The 21,098-nt window shown below is 39.6% G+C and overlaps 1 protein-coding gene across 4 annotated transcripts in view; it reads left to right on the forward strand.

Annotated features, from left to right (window-relative positions):
• SVEP1 (sushi, von Willebrand factor type A, EGF and pentraxin domain containing 1) overlaps positions 1–21,098 on the forward strand; it is a 193,181-nt gene that overhangs the window by 138,141 nt on the left and 33,942 nt on the right. For all 4 annotated transcript variants that reach the window (XM_025888607.2, XM_073876569.1, XM_073876570.1 and 1 more), the window contains 2 exons: positions 15,239–15,911; positions 17,500–20,291. In XM_025888607.2, the coding sequence (XP_025744392.2) occupies positions 15,239–15,911; positions 17,500–20,291 (3,465 nt within the window). The remainder of the gene's footprint in view (positions 1–15,238; positions 15,912–17,499; positions 20,292–21,098) is intronic.

The following is a 21,098-nucleotide window of genomic DNA, read 5'->3' on the forward strand; positions in this document are numbered from 1 at the left end:
ATCTCAGATGAATAAATAAAATCTTTTAAAAAAAATTATCCAAAGTGGTGGTATTTTACTATAATTCTCAGAATTTTGTCTTTACGTATGTTTTTTTAATATTAAAGGTCATGCTATACATAGAAATTTACATTTTTCTGTAAATTTATTTATTTTCTGTAAATTTATTTCTCTTCTGAGAGAGACAGAGAGCACAAGTGGGAGGGGCAGGGAGAGGGAGAATCTCTCAAGTAGACTCCGTGCTGAGCACTGAGTCCGACTCCATGCTGCATCCCACGACCCTGAGATCACGACCTGAGCTGAAACCAAGAGTCAGATGCTTAACTAACTGCACCACCCAGGCGCCCCTCCTAGGCATCCATTCTTGAAAGAAAAGTACATGTTAAATTTTTGCCATAGTTATTGTGGCTCTTTTTTTATGAAAGAAATATAATGTAAATATAACAAAAAGCCATTCTCATCACTTTTCCATTCTCCCCAAAATATCAAATGGGCATTTTTGTCCTTATTCCATATGTATGTCCCCATAAACATTCTATTGATTTATGTGTTTTAATTTCTATATATGTCGCTTTGTACTCTGTCCTTTTGAAGTTTGATTTTTTTTTATACTTACCATGTTTTTTTTTTCATTTTTCTCTATTGATACATGTAAATCAACAGAATTCATTTTAACAGCTATATGGTATTCCCTTGGAAGAATGAGCTGTCTGTAAGGTACTCATTTCCTTACTGGCAGAAGGTTAATTTGTTTCTCCTTTATTTGCTGATGTAACAGTTCTGAAGTAACTATCCCTGCATGTGTCTCTTGGTATATATGAGTATGACTATCTCTGGCCCAGACGCCAAAAGTTGAAGTTGTTGAGTCATGAAATATGCATATTTTAAACTTTACGAGATAGTGCTTGATATTTATCAGTTATTTCCTTTTTGTTTTGTTTTGTGTGTTTGTGTCAAATTTAAGAAATCATCCCTACCCCGAGGTCATACTGAATATCTTTGCCTTTCTCCTGAATGACTCAAAGATCTTGGAAAGCACAAATTTCCATCCCTTCTCTCATCTTAAATGTTTTATCACTGTCTGTATTTTACTTCCCTCTCATTTTATGACTTTTCAAATTAGTCATTTTTTAATATAGTCCATGTTTATTTAGATTTACTCACATGTTTATGAAACTCTTCATCACCACTGTGTTTTGCACCCCATTCCGTTCTTTTGGGTTTAATATTTCTACTTCCTGAAGTATATCCATTATGTATTTTTTTCAGTAAGTGTCAGCATATTCTAATCTTTTTCTGAAAATAATAGTATTTTAACTTTGCTCTTGAATTAGAGTTTAGAGTAGACAAGTCTACATTAATAGTTTTCTTCCATAGACTTTTTTTTTTAAAGATTTTTATTTATTTATTCATGAGAGTCAGAGAGAGAGAGAGAGGCAGAGGGAGAAACAGGCTCCCCACTGAGCAGGGAGCCCGATGCGGGACTCGATCCCAGGACTCTGGGATCATGACCTGAGCCGAAGGCAGATGCTTAACCATCTGAGCCAACCAGGCGCCCCCCATAGACATTTTTAAAAATATTATTCCATTGCCTTTTGGCTTCTAATGTTGCTACTGAGGATTCCATCATCAGTCTGTTAGTGGTTCTTAACCTGGGGCAGTGTTGCCCAGCAGGGACGTTAGGCAATGTCTGGAGACATTTTTGGTTGTCACAGTTGAGGGGAGGGTGCTCCTAGCTCTAGTGGATAGAGTCCAGGGATGCTGCTAAACAGCCTCCAATGCCCAAAACAGCCCCCCACAACACAGAATTGTCTGGTCCCAAATAGTGCTGAGATTGAGAAACTCTGATTGAATTGTTGTTCCTCTATAAGTAGTATCTTTTCCCTTTGGTTTTTATTTTTAATTTGTCTTTGTTGTTCTGGTATTTCCTTATGATATGACTAAACGTGTATTTATTGTCTTTCATCTTATTCAGGACTCATTGTACTTCTTACATCTGAGAACTCATGTCTTTTACCAATCTTAGCATAGTCTTAGCTATTTTCACTTCAAATATTCCCTCCTCTTCACTTTCTCTTTTCTGTAATTCTTATTACAGAAGTCTTATGAGATATATATTGGACCTTTTCTTTCTGTCTTCATATTTATTAACCTGTCACATTTTCCATCACTTTATAAACTTGGGCTGCATTTGGGTATTTTTTCACGTACCTTGTAGTTTACAGTGTTTTTTCTGCTATCTGTAATCTGCTTTTAAATGTATCCATTAATTTTTTTTAATCTTTACTTTCTATATTTTTGCTTCTAGACTTTATGTATTTGTTTTTCAAATATTTCTTTTAAAATAGTCTTTTCTTTTTAAATAGGATTTTGAGTCTTTTTTCTTTAATTATGTCAACATACTTATATAATTTTTTAGATTTTAGATCACTTTTCTGTTACCTCAATTTATTGGTGCTCTAATCATGCTGTTTGTTCTGCCTGCTGACTCACTCATGATGGAAAACATGCTTGTGCATGTTTTGTAATTTCAAATTGTGTCCTTACAGTAAGCAGGACTTGTTTTATCTGTGATAGTCCCTTACGGTTTAAGTGTGTGAATTATTTCTTCTACCAGGAACCCATGGAATATCACCAACTAAGAAACCAATTTTACATTAATTTATAAGTTTGAAGGCTTTCCATACAAAGTAAATGGCATAAATTCTAACCTCAGATCCACATGAGATGAGACCTAGGGATGGCTGCCTTGAGCAGGGACTTGATTTTCCCACCTAGAGCCCTGACGGATACAGAGATCTCACTTGTCCTGTCAAGTGCCTCTGGGTGGAATTTTTCTACTTAATATCCTTTCAGTGAATGTCCTTCTAGGACAAAGGTTTATGCCAGAGACTCAGCTATTACTCTCTTTCAACTCCGGAGTTACATTTCCTATCATCTCTCCTTCCCTTCCCTGTCCAGTCTGATGGCAGTCACAGCATTCAGTCACAGGCTTACTTCTCTTTTGTTAATTTCCTCCTTATTTCTGGCCTGTGCATCTAAAATAACTTCCGTTATATTTCATCAAGTATGATATAGGGAAGGTTTTCAGACTGTGGAATAGCCAGAACTAGAAGTTCTCTCCCTTCACTCCTTTTCTATTTCTTCCCCCCCAAGGAATTGATTGGCATAAGCCAACATGCACTGTATCTGTTCTATTCCAGGATGGTGTCACTGTGTTCAAGTCACGGCTTTTGTGCAATGGGCCTGTTTGTGCAATGGGCCTGCTGTCTCCTTCAGCTTCCTGAGGTGCTGTTGGCTTGATAGGAGGGTTAGAGCCTATTTCCTCTCCAGCCGTCTCATCTCCCACTGCCCTGAACACTGTCTGAGCCACCCCTGCCTGCTTCTTTTTTTTTTTTTTTTAAGATTTTATTTATTTGACAGAGAGTTAGCAAGAGCAGGAACACAAGCAGAGGGAGTGGGAGAGGGAGAAGCAGGCTTCCCGCTGAGCAGGGAGCCTCACGCGGGCTCAATCCCAGGATTCTGGGATCATGACCTGAGCCGAAGGCAGATACTTAACTGACTGAGCCACCCAGGCATCCCCCCCCCCCCCCCTCCCCGGCCTGCTTCTTGAGTGCACATACGCACATTCTTGCTTTGATCCTAGTGTTGTTTCTTCTCATATTGGTGTTGTGCTTTGCACAGACCCTCCTTTGAAATAAGGGGGAAAGAACCACTCTCAACTTTAGGATGGAAGAGCAAATACTTTAGGAGACAGGAGTAGTAAGATGAATGCCAGGGAAGGAAAGAAACAAGAAGTATATTTCTGCCTCTTGTCCTAAAATTGACCTTCCACGTTTACCTTTTATCAAAACACTAGGCTGGAAGTTTGCAGCTGTTTGCCCAAATAAATAAAATGATAACTTGTTTCCCATTTTTCTTTTCATCCTTATGTGTCTACTCTCTTGGTGAGAAGCTCAGGGGAAAGGAAGAGTCATTGAAATCCTACAATCCTCATAGAATGTTCCCCTTGTTGATTCTTCTTAAATGTAAATTTTTAAATGCAATTACTGAATGCACTAAGATAAAATTTTTTATCATTTTTAGTTGAAAACAGAATTAACTGCTGATGCAGATTTCTACTTTCCATTGCTCTTATTAAATTGCAGCTCTTTACATACATATCTAGTATGCTGCTCTTTTAAGGCTCTTAGACGGTCCTTTAAAAAGGGAAGAGCTAATAATCCACTGGGGGGCTCTCTCATAAAGCTTCCCACATGCTCATTAGTTGGCTCCCACTCAGTGGGTGAATCAAATCACTGAAAATTGTATCTGAAGATTACTCTGCCCATTCTCAAAGAATTTTTCAATATTATTCCAGAAATATGCTAATGAATTACAGCAAATTCATCCTGAAATATGCCCTTCTGTGGCATCTTTATAATATTGATGGGCCATTTTTCCTTGGAATTATGGAGTAGGACAATTTGTCTTATAATATGTATGGCCTGATTTTAAATAATAGACTGCAGTAGCGTTCCCAGTGTCTCTTGAATGAGAATGCAAAATGTCACAGAATAAAATTAAATATTCCATCATTTTAGATTTGTGCCAATACCAGTTTTCCTGCTTTGGGAGCCAACATTTATAGGATGTATGTCATCATCAGTATAAAACTTATCATTTTTTGAAATGATTTTTTTTTTTCAGAGAGAGTGTGTGTGTGTAAGCAGGGAGGGGCAGAGTGAGAGGGAGAGAATCTCAAGCAGGCTCTGTGCCCAGTGTGGAACCCAGCTCAGCTCAGGGCTCGATTTCACAGCCCCGAGATCATGACCTGAGCCAAAGTCAAGAGTCAGACACTTAACCGACTGAGTCACCCAGGTGCCCCAAATGATTCTTTTAAACAAATAAGCAGGTGAAATATGTTCCGCAGAAATTGTAACACATCTTCAGTCTTCTAACATAAGGAAATAATGCAGCAATTGGATCAGAGACCAGTCATAGTTCAGTCTAGGCAATAGCTAGCAATTCCTTACTTTTTGTGATTTGGAATATATATACCACTTTAGCATCTTCAAAGACTAACGTTTGTGTTTTGGAAGATAGTTATTTTTAATAAACCTCAATCCCTATCTTTACTGAGCATTTTATCTAAAGTACTGGCTTTGGTTCCATGTCTTGAAACCACTCCATGTACATTTCTCTGCAGCAGCGAAATGCCAGCCCATTCAAGTGTTCATGGCTTGGTCCTGAGGTTCTCCTACAGACGGATCAGTGGAGCTAAGTGGGAGGCTTCCATGAAAGTTCCCAGCCCTTCACCTATCTCCTGAGAAATGATCGCTCATGCGGTGCAGGGAGACAGGCATTTCAGCCAACTCAGTCTCCAGTCTGAACTTCTTTCTCATAAATGAGCGTGATTCCGAGTCTGTTCCTCTCAGAATCATTCTGAGCCTATTCCAATAGGTCTGTCGTCCATTTTCCGTTATGGTACCCAAAGCTGAATGCACAATGATACCTGCAAGTTAGAATGTGGCAGAGATAAAAATGCCACATTTAGGGGCTGGCATATACACACGTACAGAGGTAACAATTTATTTTATTTCTCTTCTTCTCTTTCTAAATAAATGAGTTTCTAGAAATGCAGTCACCCTTTCAGGATGCCGCCATTGACTCATTCAACTTAATTTCAGTGGAACTCCGAAGTCTCTCATATTGGCTGTCACGAAGCCAGGTTTTCCATCTGTGCAGTTTTTCTTCACTGTGTATATATATGCAGCACGTTCCATCTTATCTTTGTTGAATATTATCCTGTAAGATTAGAAACATTGAGCTGGACCATAAACAGTTCCCTGCCCAACAGTTACATGTTGCTTATAAACTGACGGATGTAGGAACTAAGGACAGTTTTATGGCATTCACAAGATATGAAACTCCCAAAAAGGTTACTTCTATAAATAGAGTACAAAGTACTCTTTGGGTCATCTAGTTAATAAACCGCTTAAATATCTTTCTGTCCTAGCGACATTTTGTCTGCTAAAATCTTATGAGAGTCCTTGTAAAAGAAACTGTCAGAAACCATTTCCAGTTCACCTGTGCCTGCCATATCTCTACCCATCAACGATCCCAACCTGTCAAAACACACAAGATCCTAGTGATCACGACTTCAGCGTTCAGATGCCATTCCTAACTATTTGTAAGTTCCCAGAATGCCCCAGCCGTATCACACTCCAGCCTCTTTGTTCATGTTACTTCTCAGTCTTGAGTGATTCCTTTTCTACTCTTCTTCTCTTATGACTCCTCTCAAAAGCCATTTCCACAGGGAAGCCTTTCCTCCCCTTTCCATTCTTGAGGTAGAATTAATCATTTCTGCTTTAAGCAACTGCTGTAGGTGTGAAAGGGCCTATAATGCACCAGGCAGTGGATGGGGTGAGGAGGGCAGGATGGACACCGATGTGTAAACGAGCCAATGCATGAGCATTGCATTGTGCACCAAGGAAGTGGCTCTAGCCCATAGCATGGTCCTTGAGAATTATGTAATGAAGGACTAAATGTTGATTGGGAGTCATAAGGAAAAGTCAAGGTCTTAGGTTAGGTTCTAAGAAATTATGGGTAGTGATGAAAATGCATTCTTTAAATTCATTTATTCATAATATTTGTATTTAGTGGCAATCTTCCATTACTTTACAGAAGAGCGTTGCTGTGATTTTTCATTAGGGAAGAGTAGTTGGTGGGGATTTTCTTGAAGATAAGGGGTCAGAGACCTAACAAAGTGCTGCCAAATTACTATACACAATTTTTGTGTCCTTAAGAGGCTTTGAAGAAGAAGGAAGGTTCTGGAGGCAGATGCTTCTACCTCAAAGTAGCTGGGCCCATGAAATAAAGGGAGCATTTTATAGATGGTACAATGGATCCTAATAAATCAGGGATGTCTCAGGTGTTGTTTGTGAACTTCCACCAATGAAATACGCTAGCAGCATCAAGGGACCCATGAAAATAATGATGCATGGTTCAAAGTGTGCAGAGGATGTAAATTGTGCTATAAAAATATAAAACATCAGGAGTCTCTATAAATGGAACTTAGAGCACATTCTACACAGGAACAGTAGAATCTGGGCACTCAGACCTGGAAAATGGTTTTTTTAATAATAAAATTATGTCTTTAGCATATTGTCTTTATATAACTTCCTATATCCTCCTAGACAGAAGCCATCTAAAAACTTACTAAGTTTGAATTCTAATAGGAAGAGCAGAGCTTATCCATAACGATGAATTGCAGCAGACCCTAATTAGAGACTGTACATAGTTGTCAGGGACGTCTGTGAGTATTTCAAGACGACTTATGTCCATAGCAGGATAAATGGCCCTAGGTAGGGTGGATGCATACGTCTCTGCTGATGCTCTACCATTTTCTCCTTGATCTTTCTGCTTTCTATAGATTTCATGAATCTGGCCAGTGAGGGGGATGAACTCCAACCTCTCTATCATAGCAGATTCCTTATAAAACTAAAAGGGACCTTAGGAGAAATGTTTGCTAACTAATGACTTAAGAACCTTTGCTGAAAGGTGGGTCAAATAATTTGTACTAGGTGACACTGCAGTGCAGTTTCCACAGGACATCTGCAAATTATGAGCTGCCTCATTTTAAAAAAGAGAAAGGGAAGGCAACAGCAATGTCATGGAAAAGGGTAAGTGTTGGAATCTTGTAAATCAAATTCAGTTTTTTAACTCAGCTGCTTGCAACTGTGTGACTCCAGACAGGTGTCTTAGCCTGTGGAACCACCATTCACTCATCTGTAAAATGAAAAAATTAATATGTCTAAACAGGATTAAATTAGGTGCCTAATTATTTTGGTCCCCTTATCCTTCATTAGTATCAAAATGACAGACGACTCAGGTGTTAGACATTCCTTTAAAATTCTGTCATCTTTCTCTTCAGTGAGAAAGCGAGAATCAAGTTAAGAATGACTCACATGTAATTATTCTAATACTACATACTGTAATATTTTGTTCTCCTTCATTGAGAGAGCACTTGAGAATAATTTACGATTTTTGCAAGTCATCAATCTGTCACCCTCTGTGGGAAAATATCTGTTAAATGCATAAAGAAAGACTGAGAGTTATTAAGCAAAATTGATTCATACCGGTTGAATAGCAGAGCCATATGCAGAACACAGCTCGAAATGCTAACACTTGGTTGGGTAAGGGTTTAGGAAGCCCTGGAGACTAAAATTACAATCATTGCTTTAAATTTCACTGAATACAAGTAAGTGCATGAGTTATGTGTGGGCTACATATGGTTCATTAGCGCTTTTGTTTCAAAGACTAGTGATAAAATCAACTAAAACCATCTATAGACAGATGATATTTTAAATTTAAACCGAGTCATTTTTATTTTTAAAGAAATGTGCAACAAGTTTTAGAGGTCCTTAAATAGCAAAAATTTTAAATCCACTTCCCTTTCTAAACAAGCATTACTATTAATATCAAGATGTATTTCTATATCCTAAATGAAGGTCATTTGATCAGTAAGCTCAGTATTCGAGCAGTAAATATTTTTTCTTTCCAAGTTTTTATTTAAATTCCAGTTAGTTAACATACAGCGTGAATTTAGTTTCAGGTGTAGAATTTAATGATTTAACACTTACATACAACACCTGGTGCTCATCACAAGTGCCCTCCTTAATCCCCATCACGTATTTAACCCATCCCCCCCACCCACCCCCCCCCCGCCACCACCGATTTGTTTTCTTCAGTTAAAGGTCTTTTTCTTGGTTTTCCTCTCTTTTTTTCTCTCCCCCATGTTCATTTGTTTTGTTTCTTAAATTCCACATATGAGTGAAGTCATATGGTATTTGTCTTTCTCTGACTTATTTCGCTTAGCATAGTACTCTAGCTCCATCCATGTCATTGCAAATTGCAAGAATTCATTCTTTTTATGGCTGAGTAATACTCCACTGTATATGTATACACCACATCTTCTTTATCCATTCATCAGTTGGTGGACATTTGGGCTCTTTCAATAATTTGGCTGTTGTTGGGTAAATACACAGTGGTACAATTGCTGGATCATAGGGTAGTTCTATTTTTAACTTTTTGAGGAACCTCCATACTATATTCCAGAGTGACTGCACCAGTTTGCCTTTCCACCAATAGTGCAAGAGGGTTCCTTACTCTCCACATACTCGCCAATACTTGTTGTTTCTTGTGTTTTTTATTTTAGCTATTCTGACAGGTGTGAGGTGATATCTCTTGTAGTTTTGATTTGTATTTCCCTGATGATGAGTGATGTTGAACATCTTTTCGTATTTCTGTTGGCCGTCTGTATGTCTTCTTTGGAAAGATGGCTATTCATGTCTTCTGCCCATTTTTTTGCTGGATTATTTTTTGGGGGTGTTGAGTTACATAAATTCTTTATATATTTTGGATACTAACCCTTTATCAGATATGTCATTTGCAAATATCTTCTCCCAGTCCATAGGTTGCCTTTTAGTTTTACTGATGTTTCCTTCACTATGCAGACGCTTTTTTACTTTGATGTAGTCCCAATAGTTTATTTTTGCTTTTGTTTCTCTTGCCCTAAGGGACCTACCTAGAAAAATGTTGCGATGGCTGATGTCAAAAAGACTACTGTCTATGTTTTCTTCTAGGTATTTTGTGGTTTCAGGTCTCACATTTAGGTCTTTAATCCATTTTGAATGTATTTTTGTGTATAGTTTAAGAAGTGGTCCAGTTTCATTCTTTTGCATGTTGCTCTCCAGTTTTCCCAACACCCTTTGTTGAAGAGACTGTCTTTTTTCCATTGTGTATTCTTTCCTGCTTTATGAAAGATGAACTGACCGTATAATTGTGGGTTTATTTCTGGATTTCTATTCTGTTCCACTGATGTATGTGTCTGTTTTTGTGCCAGTAACATACTGTTTTCATGACTACAGCTTTGTAATATAACTTGAAGTCTGGAATTGTGATGCCTCCAGCTTTGCTTTTCTATTTCAAGTTTGCTTTGGCTGCTTGGGGTCTTTTGTGGTTCCATAAAAATTTTAGGATTGTTTGTTCTAGCTCTGTGAAGAATGCTGGTGGTATTTTGATAGAGATTGCATTAAATCTATAGATTGCTTTGGGTAATATGGACATTTTAACAATATTTGTTCATCTAATCCATGAGTTTTTCCATTTCTTTGTATTCTCTTCTATTTCTTTAGTAAGTGTTCTATAGTTTTCAGAGTATAGATCTTTTACCTCTTTGGTTAGGTTTATTCCTAGGTAGCTTATGGTTTTTGGTGCATTTGTAAATGGGATTGATTTCTTGATTTCTCTTTCTGCTGTTTCATTAATGGTGTATAGAAACACAGCGGATTTCTGTACATTGATTTTGTATCCTGCAACTTTACTGAATTCGTGTATCAGTTCTAGCAATTTTTTTTGGTGGAGTCTTTTGGGTTTTCTATATAGAGTATCATGTCATCTGCGAATAGTGCAAGTCTGACTTCTTCCTTACCAATTTGGATGCCTTTTATTTCTTTATGTTGTTTGATTGCTGTGGCTAGGACTTCCAGTACTATGTTAAATAATAGTGGTGAGAGTGGACATCCCTGTCTTGTTCTGGACTGTAGAGGAAAAGCTCTCCTTTTTTTCTCATTAAGGATGATATTAGCTGTGGGGTCTTTCATATGTGGACGTTATTATGTGAGGTATGTTCCCTCTAACCTTACTTTGTTAAGGGTTTTTAGCATGAGTGGATGTTGCACTTTGTCAAATGCTTTTTCTGTTATCTATTGAAAGGTTCTTATCCTTTCTTTTATAAAAGTACTGTATCACATTGATTGACTTGTGAATATTGAACCACCCTTGCAGCCCAGGAATAAATCCCACTTGATTGTGGCGAATGACTCTTTTAATGTACTGTTGGATTCAATTTGCTAGGATTTTATTGAAAATTTTTGCATCCATGTTCATCAGGGATATTGGCCTGTAGTTCTCTTTTCTCGTGGAGTTTTTATCTGGTTTTGGTATCAAGGTAATGCTGGATTCATAGAATGAATTTGGAAGTTTTCCTTCCTTTCCTATTTTTTGGAATAGAGAAGAATAGGTATTAACTCGTCTTTAAATGTCTGGTAGAGTTCATCTGTGAAGACATCTGGTCTTGGACTTTTGTTTGTTGGGAGTTTTTGGATTATTGATTCAACTTCTTGGCTGATTGTCTGTTCAAGTTTTCTATTTCTTCCTGTTTCAGTTTTGGTAATTTATATGTTTCTAGGAATTTACCGTTTCTTCCAGGTTGTCTAATTTATTGGCATATAATTTTTCATAGTATTCTCTTATAATTGTTTGTATTTCTGTGGTGTTGGTTGTTATTTCTCTTCTCTTATTTGTGATTTTATTTATTTGAGTTCTTTGTCATTTTCATTTCTTTTTGATAAGTCTGGCTAGGGGTTTATCAACTTTATTGATTTTTTTCAAAGAACCAGCTCATGGTTTCGTTGATCTGTTCTATTGTCTTTTTTAGTTTCTATATCATTTAGTTCTGCTCTATTCTTTATTATTCCCTTCCTTCTACGGGTTTTAGGTTTTTGTTGTTGTTCTTTTTCCAGATCCTTTAGGTGTAAGATTAGATTGTTTATTTGAGCTTTTTCTTGCTTCTTCAGGTACACCTGTACTTGCTACAAACTTCCCTCTTAGGACCACCACTTTTGCTGCATCCAGCAGTTTTGAACTGATGTGTTTTCATTTTCATTTGTTTCCCTGTATTCTTTTTATTATGTTAGTCACCATACAGTACATCATTAGTTTTTGATGTAGTGATTCATGATTCATTGTTTGTGTATAACACCCAGTGCTCCATGCAGTACGTGCCCTCCTTAAGACCCATCACTGGGCTAACCCATCCCCCCACTCCCCTCCCCTCTAAAACCCTCAGTTTGTTTCTCACAGTCCATAGTCTCTCATGGTTCGTCTCCCCCTCCGATTCCCCCCTTCATTTTTTCCCTTCCTTCTCCTAATGTCCTCCCTGCTATTCCTTATGTTCCACAAATAAGCGAAACCATATGATCATTGACTTTCTCTGCTTGACTTATTTCATTTAGCGTAATCTCCTCCAGTTCCATACATCTTGATGCAAAAGTTGGGTATTCGTCCTTTCTGTTGTCTGAGTAATGTTCCATCGTATATATGGACCACATCTTTATCCATTTGTCTGTTGAAGGGCATCTCGGCTCTTCCCTGTATTTTTTATTTCTTCTTTTAGTTCCTGGTTGACCCATTCATTGTTTAGTAGCATGTTATTTAACTTCCATGTATTTGTGGTTTTTCTAGATTTTTTTCTTGTGATTGACATCTAGTTTCATAGCGTTGTGGTCAGAAAAGATGCATGGTATGACTTTAGTCTTTTTGAATTTGTTGAGGCTTGTTTCATGGCTTAATATGTGATCTGTTCTGGAGAATGTTCCATGAACACTTGAAAAGAATGTATATTTTGCAGATGGAATGTTCTGTTAAAACCATTTGTTCCAGGGTGCCATCCAAAGCCATTGTTTCCTTGTTGATTTTCTATTTAGAATTTCTGTCCATTGATGTAAGTGGAGCATTAAAGCCCCAACTATTATTGTATTGTTATCAGTTAGCTCCTTTATGTTTGTCATTAACTGTTTATGTATTTAGGTGTTCCCATGTTGGGGGCATAAATGTTTACAATTGTTAGATCTTCTTACTGGATAGTCCCCTTTATAATGATATAGTGCCCTTAATCTCTTGTTACAGTCTTTGGTTCAAAATGTAGTTTGTCTGATATAGTATAGCTACTCTTTCTTTTGATGTCCATTTGCATGATAAATGATAAATATTTCTCCATCTCCTCACTTTCAACTTGCAGGTGTCTTTAGGTCTAAAATGAGTCTCTTATAGGCAGCATAGAGATGGGTCTTGTTTTCTTATCTATTCTGACACTCTGTGTCTTTTGATTGGAGCGTTTAATCCATTTACATTCAGAGTAATTATTGATAGATTTGTATTTAGTGCCATTTTATTACTTGTTTCGTCATTGTTTCTGGAGATTTTCTCTGTTCCTTTTTGTCTTTGTCACTTTTGGTCTTTCCTTTCCACTCAAAGAGTCCCCTTTGATACTTCTTGCATGGGTGGTTTAGTGGTCATGAACTCCTTTAGTTTTTGTTTGTCTTGGAAACTCTATCCTTCCTTCTATTCTGAATGATAGTCTTGCTGTCATTGGGTAGAGTATTCTTGGCTATAGATTTTTCTCATGTAGCACATTGAATATGATGCCACTCTCTTCTGGCTTGCCAACTTTCTGTTGAGAGATCTGCAGATAGCCTTATGGGTCTTTCCTTTCAATTTAGGGACTTCTTTTGTCTTGCTGCTTTAGGATTTTTTCTTTATCAGATATTTTGCAAATTTGATTACAGTATATCTTGACGTTGGCCTACTTTTGTTGATTTTGATGGGAGTTCTCTATGCCTCCTGGATCTGGATGTCTGTTTCCTTCTCCAGGTTAGGGAAGTTTTTGGCTATTATTTCCTCAAATAAATTTTCTGCCCTCTTTTCTTTCTCTTCTTCTTCTGGGACTCCTATGACATGAATGTAATTACATTTGATGGAGTCCCTGAGTTCTCTAAGTCTATTCTCATGATCCATAATTCTTTCCCTCTTTTGTTCTACTTCCTTATTTTCCATAATTTTATCTTTTATTTCACTAATTTGTACCTCTGCTTCTTCCAGCCTGTGTTCATTACATCCAGTCTGTTTCCAGTCTCAGTTATTGCATTTTTCATTTCTGACTGTTTTTTTTTTTTTAACTCTTTTATTTCTGTGTTAAGGGCCTCCCTGAAGTCTTCCATTCTTCTCTCTAGCCAGGTAAGTATTCTTATGATTGTTGCTTTAAATTCTCCATCAGGCATATTACTTACATTTGTTTCAGTTAGATCTCTGACCATGACCTTATCTTGTTGCTTCATTTGGGATGAATTCCTCCACCTTGGCATTTTGTCTAAGTCTCCATCTTTTGCTGTGTGTTCAAAAAGCCTGTTATGTGTCCTGCTTTTGAGAGTAACAGCTTTTTGAAGAAGTGGTCACGTAGTTTTCAGGGTTTGGCACTTCAGGGATTACATCTGGTGTGTGCTGTGTGCACTCTGCTGCTGTGTTTTGGCTGCTCTGTTCTTCAGGCCAGTTGTCTGCAGAGATTCTCCTTGTCTGCATTGGGCAGTGCTTGATCCTTGGCCAGAGTGCAGTGATTTTTAACTACGTGTGCTGCTCTGCTGTGCTTGTTAAATGAGACCTGACACTACTTCCACTAGAACTGAAGCCTCGCAGAACTCTGGCTGGGAGACGTGGTGTGGACAGGGGTTTCTGCTGGTCTTCTGGGGAAGGGGCCCCGCCACGCTGGCCCTGAGACACACTTGTCCAAGAAGGGCAGTCCCAGCAGAGCACAGGGGTTTGGGACCTGGTGTAAACAGGTCAGGCAGCCAGTGTCGGTGCTGTACTGTTAACCACAAGTGGCTCTGTGTTTATGCTGAGGCGCAAGGGAAGGAAAAGACGCCCACCAGCTCTTTTGTCCCTGAAGAGACAACTCTGCAAATGCCACCTCTCACAGATGCTCTCTAAGAAGAGCAAACTGTCTCTGCATGTCACCTGGGCATTCCTCAGATGATGCCATCTGCCCCCCAACCCCACCCCAGAGCTGCTTGCTCGCCTTCCTTCCAGGAGTAGGGCAGTGCCTAGGGTCTCTGTACCAGCCAATCCTGCCAACCTTTAAAACTCCAGTTTTCAAGACCCACTGGTTGCAAAAACTCATGAAAATTAACCCCTGTCATTTTCCCAGCAAATGGCTGTGGGGAAGTGTTCTCTGTGTGCATTCCCCTGAACACTCCTTTTTCTCTCACCTTTGTCCGAGACCAGGGCTCCCTCCCCTCCACAGCACCCACGATCCTCTCCCCTACACCATGTCTCTGCACTTACTTGTTGTGGCCCCTTCTCTCCCTCTAGTTGTACAGTTTGCTCTGTCCATCCTCAGGTTGATTTCTTGGGTATTCAGAGTGATTTGATAATTATCTAGTTGTGTTTGAGAGATGAGACGAGCCTGTAGAGTTCTCCTACTACACTTCCATCTTAATAAATATTATTTTAAAGGATAACAATTAAAAGTAGTCATTGTTGGAAAGAGTAAAAAAAAAAATAAAAACAGAATTACGAAGACACAAACACCTTTCCTCAAATATTATGCTCAGTTATTGTTCCTTTCCTCCCAATCTCATAGCTATACCCTTGCTGGTCCTGACACCATTGAATGCCTGGCCAATGGCAAATGGAATGGAAGTAACCAGCAGTGTCTGGCTGTCTCCTGTGATGAGCCCCCCAACGTGGAACACGCCTCTCCGGAGACTGCCCATCGGTTATTTGGAGACATTGCCTTCTACTATTGCTCAGATGGTTACAGCCTGGCAGACAATTCCCAGCTCTTTTGCAATGCCCAGGGCAAATGGGTTCCCCCAGAGGGTCAGGCCATGCCCCGTTGTATAGCTCATTTCTGTGAAAAACCCCCATCTGTTTCCTATAGCATTTTAGAATCTGTGAGCAAAGCAAAATTTGCAGCAGGGTCAGTTGTGAGCTTTAAATGCACAGAAGGTTTTGTACTGAACACCTCAGCAAAGATTGAATGTTTGAGAGGTGGGCAGTGGAACCCTTCCCCCATGTCCATCCAGTGCATCCCTGTGCGGTGCGGAGAGCCACCAAGCATCATGAATGGCTATGCAAGTGGATCAAACTACAGTTTTGGGGCCATGGTGGCTTACAGCTGCAACAAGGGGTTCTACATCAAAGGGGAGAAGAAGAGCACCTGTGAAGCCACAGGACAGTGGAGTAGCCCCATACCCACATGCCACCCTGTGTCTTGCAATGAACCGCCTAAGGTGGAGAATGGCTTTCTGGAGGTAAGAGACTAATGAGTGAGTGGCCCGTGGCTTTCATCACTGACAGCCAGCCCCCTGTGGCTAACCTGGAATTCAGAAGCAGGACACTGAACAGATTAACTGTGGAAAAACACAAGTGGCTAGACCTATTGGTAGTGAATATTGGAGAGAAGTTGATAGAGATTAGTAATCCTTTTAGTGTATAGCTTTCTACCTTCTGCTAGCATGTAGACATTTGAAGTGCTTTGCAGCAATACCTTAGCCCTAACTATGAAGTTAGAATGGGCCAATTTTAATATAATATTGTTTTCCTTTGTAGAAGAAATTATTCCAAGATGGATGTATATTTTATAGAAATCAAGGTCTAATGGAACCTAGAGAAATCTAGTATCATTTCTAATTTTTAGACAAAAGATGAGGTGAATCATCCATTCACTATCATGCAGTTACTACAGTTCTTTCAGTGGACCTAAAGGTAGTTTCACCAGGACAAAGGGTTCTATCAGATCCACACGTATTTTCCTTTCACATTAATATGTGCCTAATCTATTTCCCCAAATCAAGAGCTACTTTAAAGAAACAATATTCTAATTAAACATTATGTAAAAACCCACACATACATAATACCTTTTCTCCTTTATATTCTAAAACAACAGTAAACAAACACCTTCTGTTTAACGCCTTTGCTCCAATGTAGTAGTGTTCCATTGGAAGAGAGTATATATAGATAAGGAGGCTTTCTTCATTTAACAAATATCTCTGGAGCTCCTACTAGGTGCCAGGTAAGCATTGGAGAGCTAGTATTTAACGATACAGATTAGGTCTGTGATGGCATGACGTTTACATGTGTGTGGGGGTACCCAAGAAATAATAAGTAAACAAAACAAAGAATTATGTCCACTAGAGCAAGAAGTTCACTATAGCATGGAAGCTAGACTTTTTACAATGATAATCTTTTTAACATTTGCATAACTAACTCATCTTTGGTAGTGCCTAAAAATGACCTGTAATCATATTAGTCATTTATTTATTTAACTGTTGAGATCATGAATATTAACTTTTTGTTTAAAAGATAAAATAATTTCCCATCTTTATAGCAGCAATTTTTTAAAAGTATGTTAAGAATGAACACAAAACTTTGTACTATTAGGAATATAACCATGAAAAATATTTTATTTGCTTTTTTGACAACATTAACAAATGTAGGTTGTATGTGTATGTTTCCTTCTCTGTGGTTAAAGCAACAAACGAGAGCATTGCTTTGGTGAGCAAGATGTTTTTGAACTTACTAAGTAATTTATAATTTTTGGTAGTAGTCTACCAAATCATCAATTTAAAAACTATTGATCTTTTACTTATTATAGGCTCAGCCTTTTTTGTAGGCATTTCTGCAATAGGGATTACCTAATTTGACCTGTCCTTTTCACTTACTAAAAATAGAATAGACCTAATTAAAAATAAAAACATAAATCTTTATTTGCTTATGTCTTAACTGATTTGTTTTAACATAGGCATTTTAGTCTATTTTCTTATTACTATTCAGTGTATTTAGTTAATTATATTATTTGTTATACAAATTATACTTAAGTGTTTTCTCCCTATTATACAGCATACAACTGGCAGGATCTTTGAGAGTGAAGTGAGATACCGGTGTAATCCAGGCTATAAGTCAGTTGGAAGTCCCGTATTTGTCTGTCAAGCCAATCGCCACTGGCACAGTGAATCCCCTCTGTCGTGCGTCCCTCTCAACTGTGGAAAACCTCCCCTGATCCAGAATGGCTACGTGAAAGGAGAAAATTTTGAAGTAGGGTCCAAGGTTCAGTTTTTCTGTAATGAGGGTTATGAGCTTATCGGTGATAATTCTTGGACGTGCCAGAAATCTGGCAAATGGAATAAGAAGCCAAACCAGAAGTGTGTGCCTGCCAAGTGCCCAGAGCCTCCCCTCTTGGAAAACCAGCTCGTCCTGAAGGAGTTAGCTACTGAAGTAGGAGTGGTAACATTTTCTTGTAAAGAAGGACATGCCCTTCAGGGGCCCTCTGTCCTGAAATGCTTGCCATCACAGCAATGGAATGATTCTTTTCCTCTTTGTAAGATGGTTCTTTGCCTCCCACCTCCCCTCATTTCCTTTGGTGTCCCCGCTCCTTCTTCGGCTCTTCATTTTGGAAGTACTGTCAAGTATTCTTGCGTGGATGGATTTTTCCTGAGAGGGGATCCTACCACCTCCTGCCAAGCTGATGGTACATGGAGTTTTCCACTGCCAGAATGTGTCCCCGTGGAATGTCCCCACCCTGAGGAAATTCTCGATGGCATCATCGACGTACAAGGTCTTGCCTATCTCAGCACAGCTCTCTATACCTGCAAGCCCGGCTTTGAGCTGGTGGGAAATACCACCATCCTTTGTGGAGAAAATGGCCACTGGCTTGGAGGAAAACCCACCTGTAAACCCATTGAGTGCCCAACGCCCAAGGAGATTTCAAACGGCAAATTCTCTTACACGAACCTACACTATGGGCAGACCATTACATACTCCTGTGACCGAGGCTTCAGGCTGGAAGGTCCCAAAGCCTTGACTTGTTTAGAGACAGGCGAATGGGATATGGATGTTCCATCATGCAGTGCCATCCACTGTAATCCCCCACAACCCATTGAAAATGGTTTTGTAGAAGGTGCAGATTACAGCTACGGGGCCATGATCATCTACAGCTGCTTACCTGGGTTCCAGGTAGCTGGTCATGCCATGCAGACCTGTGAAGAGTCAGGATGGTCAAGCTTCATACCAACATGTGTACCCATAGACTGTGGTCTCCCGCCCCATATTGATTTTGGAGAATGTACTAAGGTGAAAGATGGTCAGGGATATTTTGGAGAAGAAGAAGATATGATGGAAGTTCCATATCTGACTCCTCGCCCTCCTCACCATCTGACAGCAGGGGCTAAAACTGGGGGAAGCACGAAAGGATTTCCTACTACACATTCAGCAAACTTTCTATATGGTGCCGTTGTTTCATACACCTGTAATCCAGGATATGAGCTTTTAGGGAGCCCTGTGCTGATGTGCCAGGAAGATGGCACTTGGAATGGCAGTGCCCCGTCCTGCATTTCAATTGAGTGTGACTTGCCCATTGCTCCTGAAAATGGATTTTTGCATTTTACAGAGACGACCATGGGCAATGCTGTACAGTATAGCTGCAAACTTGGACACGTTCTGCTGGGCTCCGACATGAGATTTTGTCTACAGAACAAAGAATGGAGTGGTGTTTCTCCACGGTGTGAGGCCATTTCGTGCAAAACACCAAATCCACTTATGAATGGCTCCATCAAAGGAAGCAACTACACATACCTGAGTGTGTTGTACTATGAGTGTAATCCTGGGTATGTGTTGAATGGCCCCGAGAGGAGAACGTGCCAACAAAATAAAAATTGGGATGAGAATGAGCCAGTTTGTGTTCCTGTGGACTGTGGGTCACCTCCAGTCTCAGCCAATGGTCAGGTGAAAGGAAATGAATATACATTCCAAAAAGAGGTTGAGTACACTTGCAATGTCGGGTTCTTACTTGAGGGAGCCAGGAGTCGTGTCTGTCTTGCCGACGGAAGTTGGAATGGAACCACTCCCATCTGTGTGCCCGTCAGATGTGCCACCCCACCGCAGGTGGCGAATGGAGTGATGGATGGCCTGGACTATGGCTTTGGAAAGGAAGTGGTGTTCCACTGTCAGGATGGCTACATGTTGCATGGTGCTCCAAAACTCACCTGTCAGTCTGATGGTAACTGGGATGCAGAGTTTCCTTTCTGTAAACCAGTCAACTGTGGCCCTCCTGAAGATCTTCCCCATGGCTTTTCTAATGGCTTCTCCTTTTATCATGGGGGGCATATACAATATCAGTGCTTTCCTGGCTATAAGCTCCATGGAAGTCCTTCAAGAAGGTGTCTTTCCAACGGTTCCTGGAGTGGCAGCCCGCCTTCCTGCCTGCCTTGTAGGTGTGCCACGCCAGTGATTCAAAATGGAGCTGCCAATGGGACAGATTTTGGCTGCGGAAAGGCAGCCCAGATTCAGTGCTTCAAAGGCTTCAAGCTCCACGGAGTTTCTGAAATCACCTGTGAAGCCAATGGCCAGTGGAGCTCTGGCTTCCCATACTGTGAACACACTTCTTGTGGATCCCCCCCAACAATACCAAATGCATTCATCAGTGCTAGCGGCTCTTGGGAGGAAAATGTGATAACTTACAACTGCAGATCTGGGTTTGTCCTACAAGGCAGTTCAGATCTGGTTTGTACAGAGAAAGGGACATGGAGCCAGCCTTATCCAGTCTGTGAGCCCTTGTCCTGCGGACCCCCACCATCTGTGGCCAATGCAGTGGCCACTGGAGAGGCACACACTTTTGAAAGTAAAGTGAAACTCAGGTAAGGTCATGGCTCTAGCATTTCCAAAGGATGCAGACAAGATTGTAAAATAAAAAGTGCTAGGTCAAAAAAAAATTAAGCTAAATGGGAAAATACCATCTCTGGACTCCTCTCCAAAAACTGAAGCTTTTATTTATTTTTTATTTTTTTAAAGATTTTATTTATTTATTTGTCAGAGAGAGAGCACGCAAGCAGGGGGAGTGGCAGGCAGAGGGCAAAGCAGGCTCCCCACTGAGCAGGGAGCCTGACGCGGGGCTCGATCCCAGGACTCCAGGATCAGGGCCTGAACCGAAGGCAGACGCTTACCTGACTGGGCCACCCAGGCGCCCCAAAACTGAAGCTTTGAATGCTTGACCTAATTCTATTCATAACTGTTTAGAAATCCATTGGCTACAAAAAATAAACTTCTACATTTTCAGATTGAAGTCCCTAATATAATTTTCATGATTATCATATTCTGTTGACCTTCATGAAACTGTGAGATCCTCTAGCTGGCTTTTGCATCTCTTAAGTCACCAGGCTCTTTTTCCTTTTAAACGTCATGCTGGTATATTTCTTTATGATATCACTTTATGGTTATATTCATACAAGCAAATATTGGGAAAATAAGGCAAAAGCTGAAGAATTCAGGTCAAAAAGTACATACCTTCATTGATCAGTATATATAGCAAGATACCTTAAGTAGACTTCCAACTTATGCTATTTGAACAAACTAAACTATTTGATGCACAAATAGTGACTTTTTGCTGTAATCTATAATTCATTATTAAAAAGAAATAAGAGAATATGGAATAAATTTATAAGTTA

Source organism: Callorhinus ursinus, unplaced genomic scaffold (assembly GCF_003265705.2).
Source record: "Callorhinus ursinus isolate GAN/ISIS: 27379988/994484 unplaced genomic scaffold, GSC_fseal_2.0 scaffold24, whole genome shotgun sequence".
Lineage (NCBI taxonomy): Eukaryota > Metazoa > Chordata > Mammalia > Carnivora > Otariidae > Callorhinus > Callorhinus ursinus.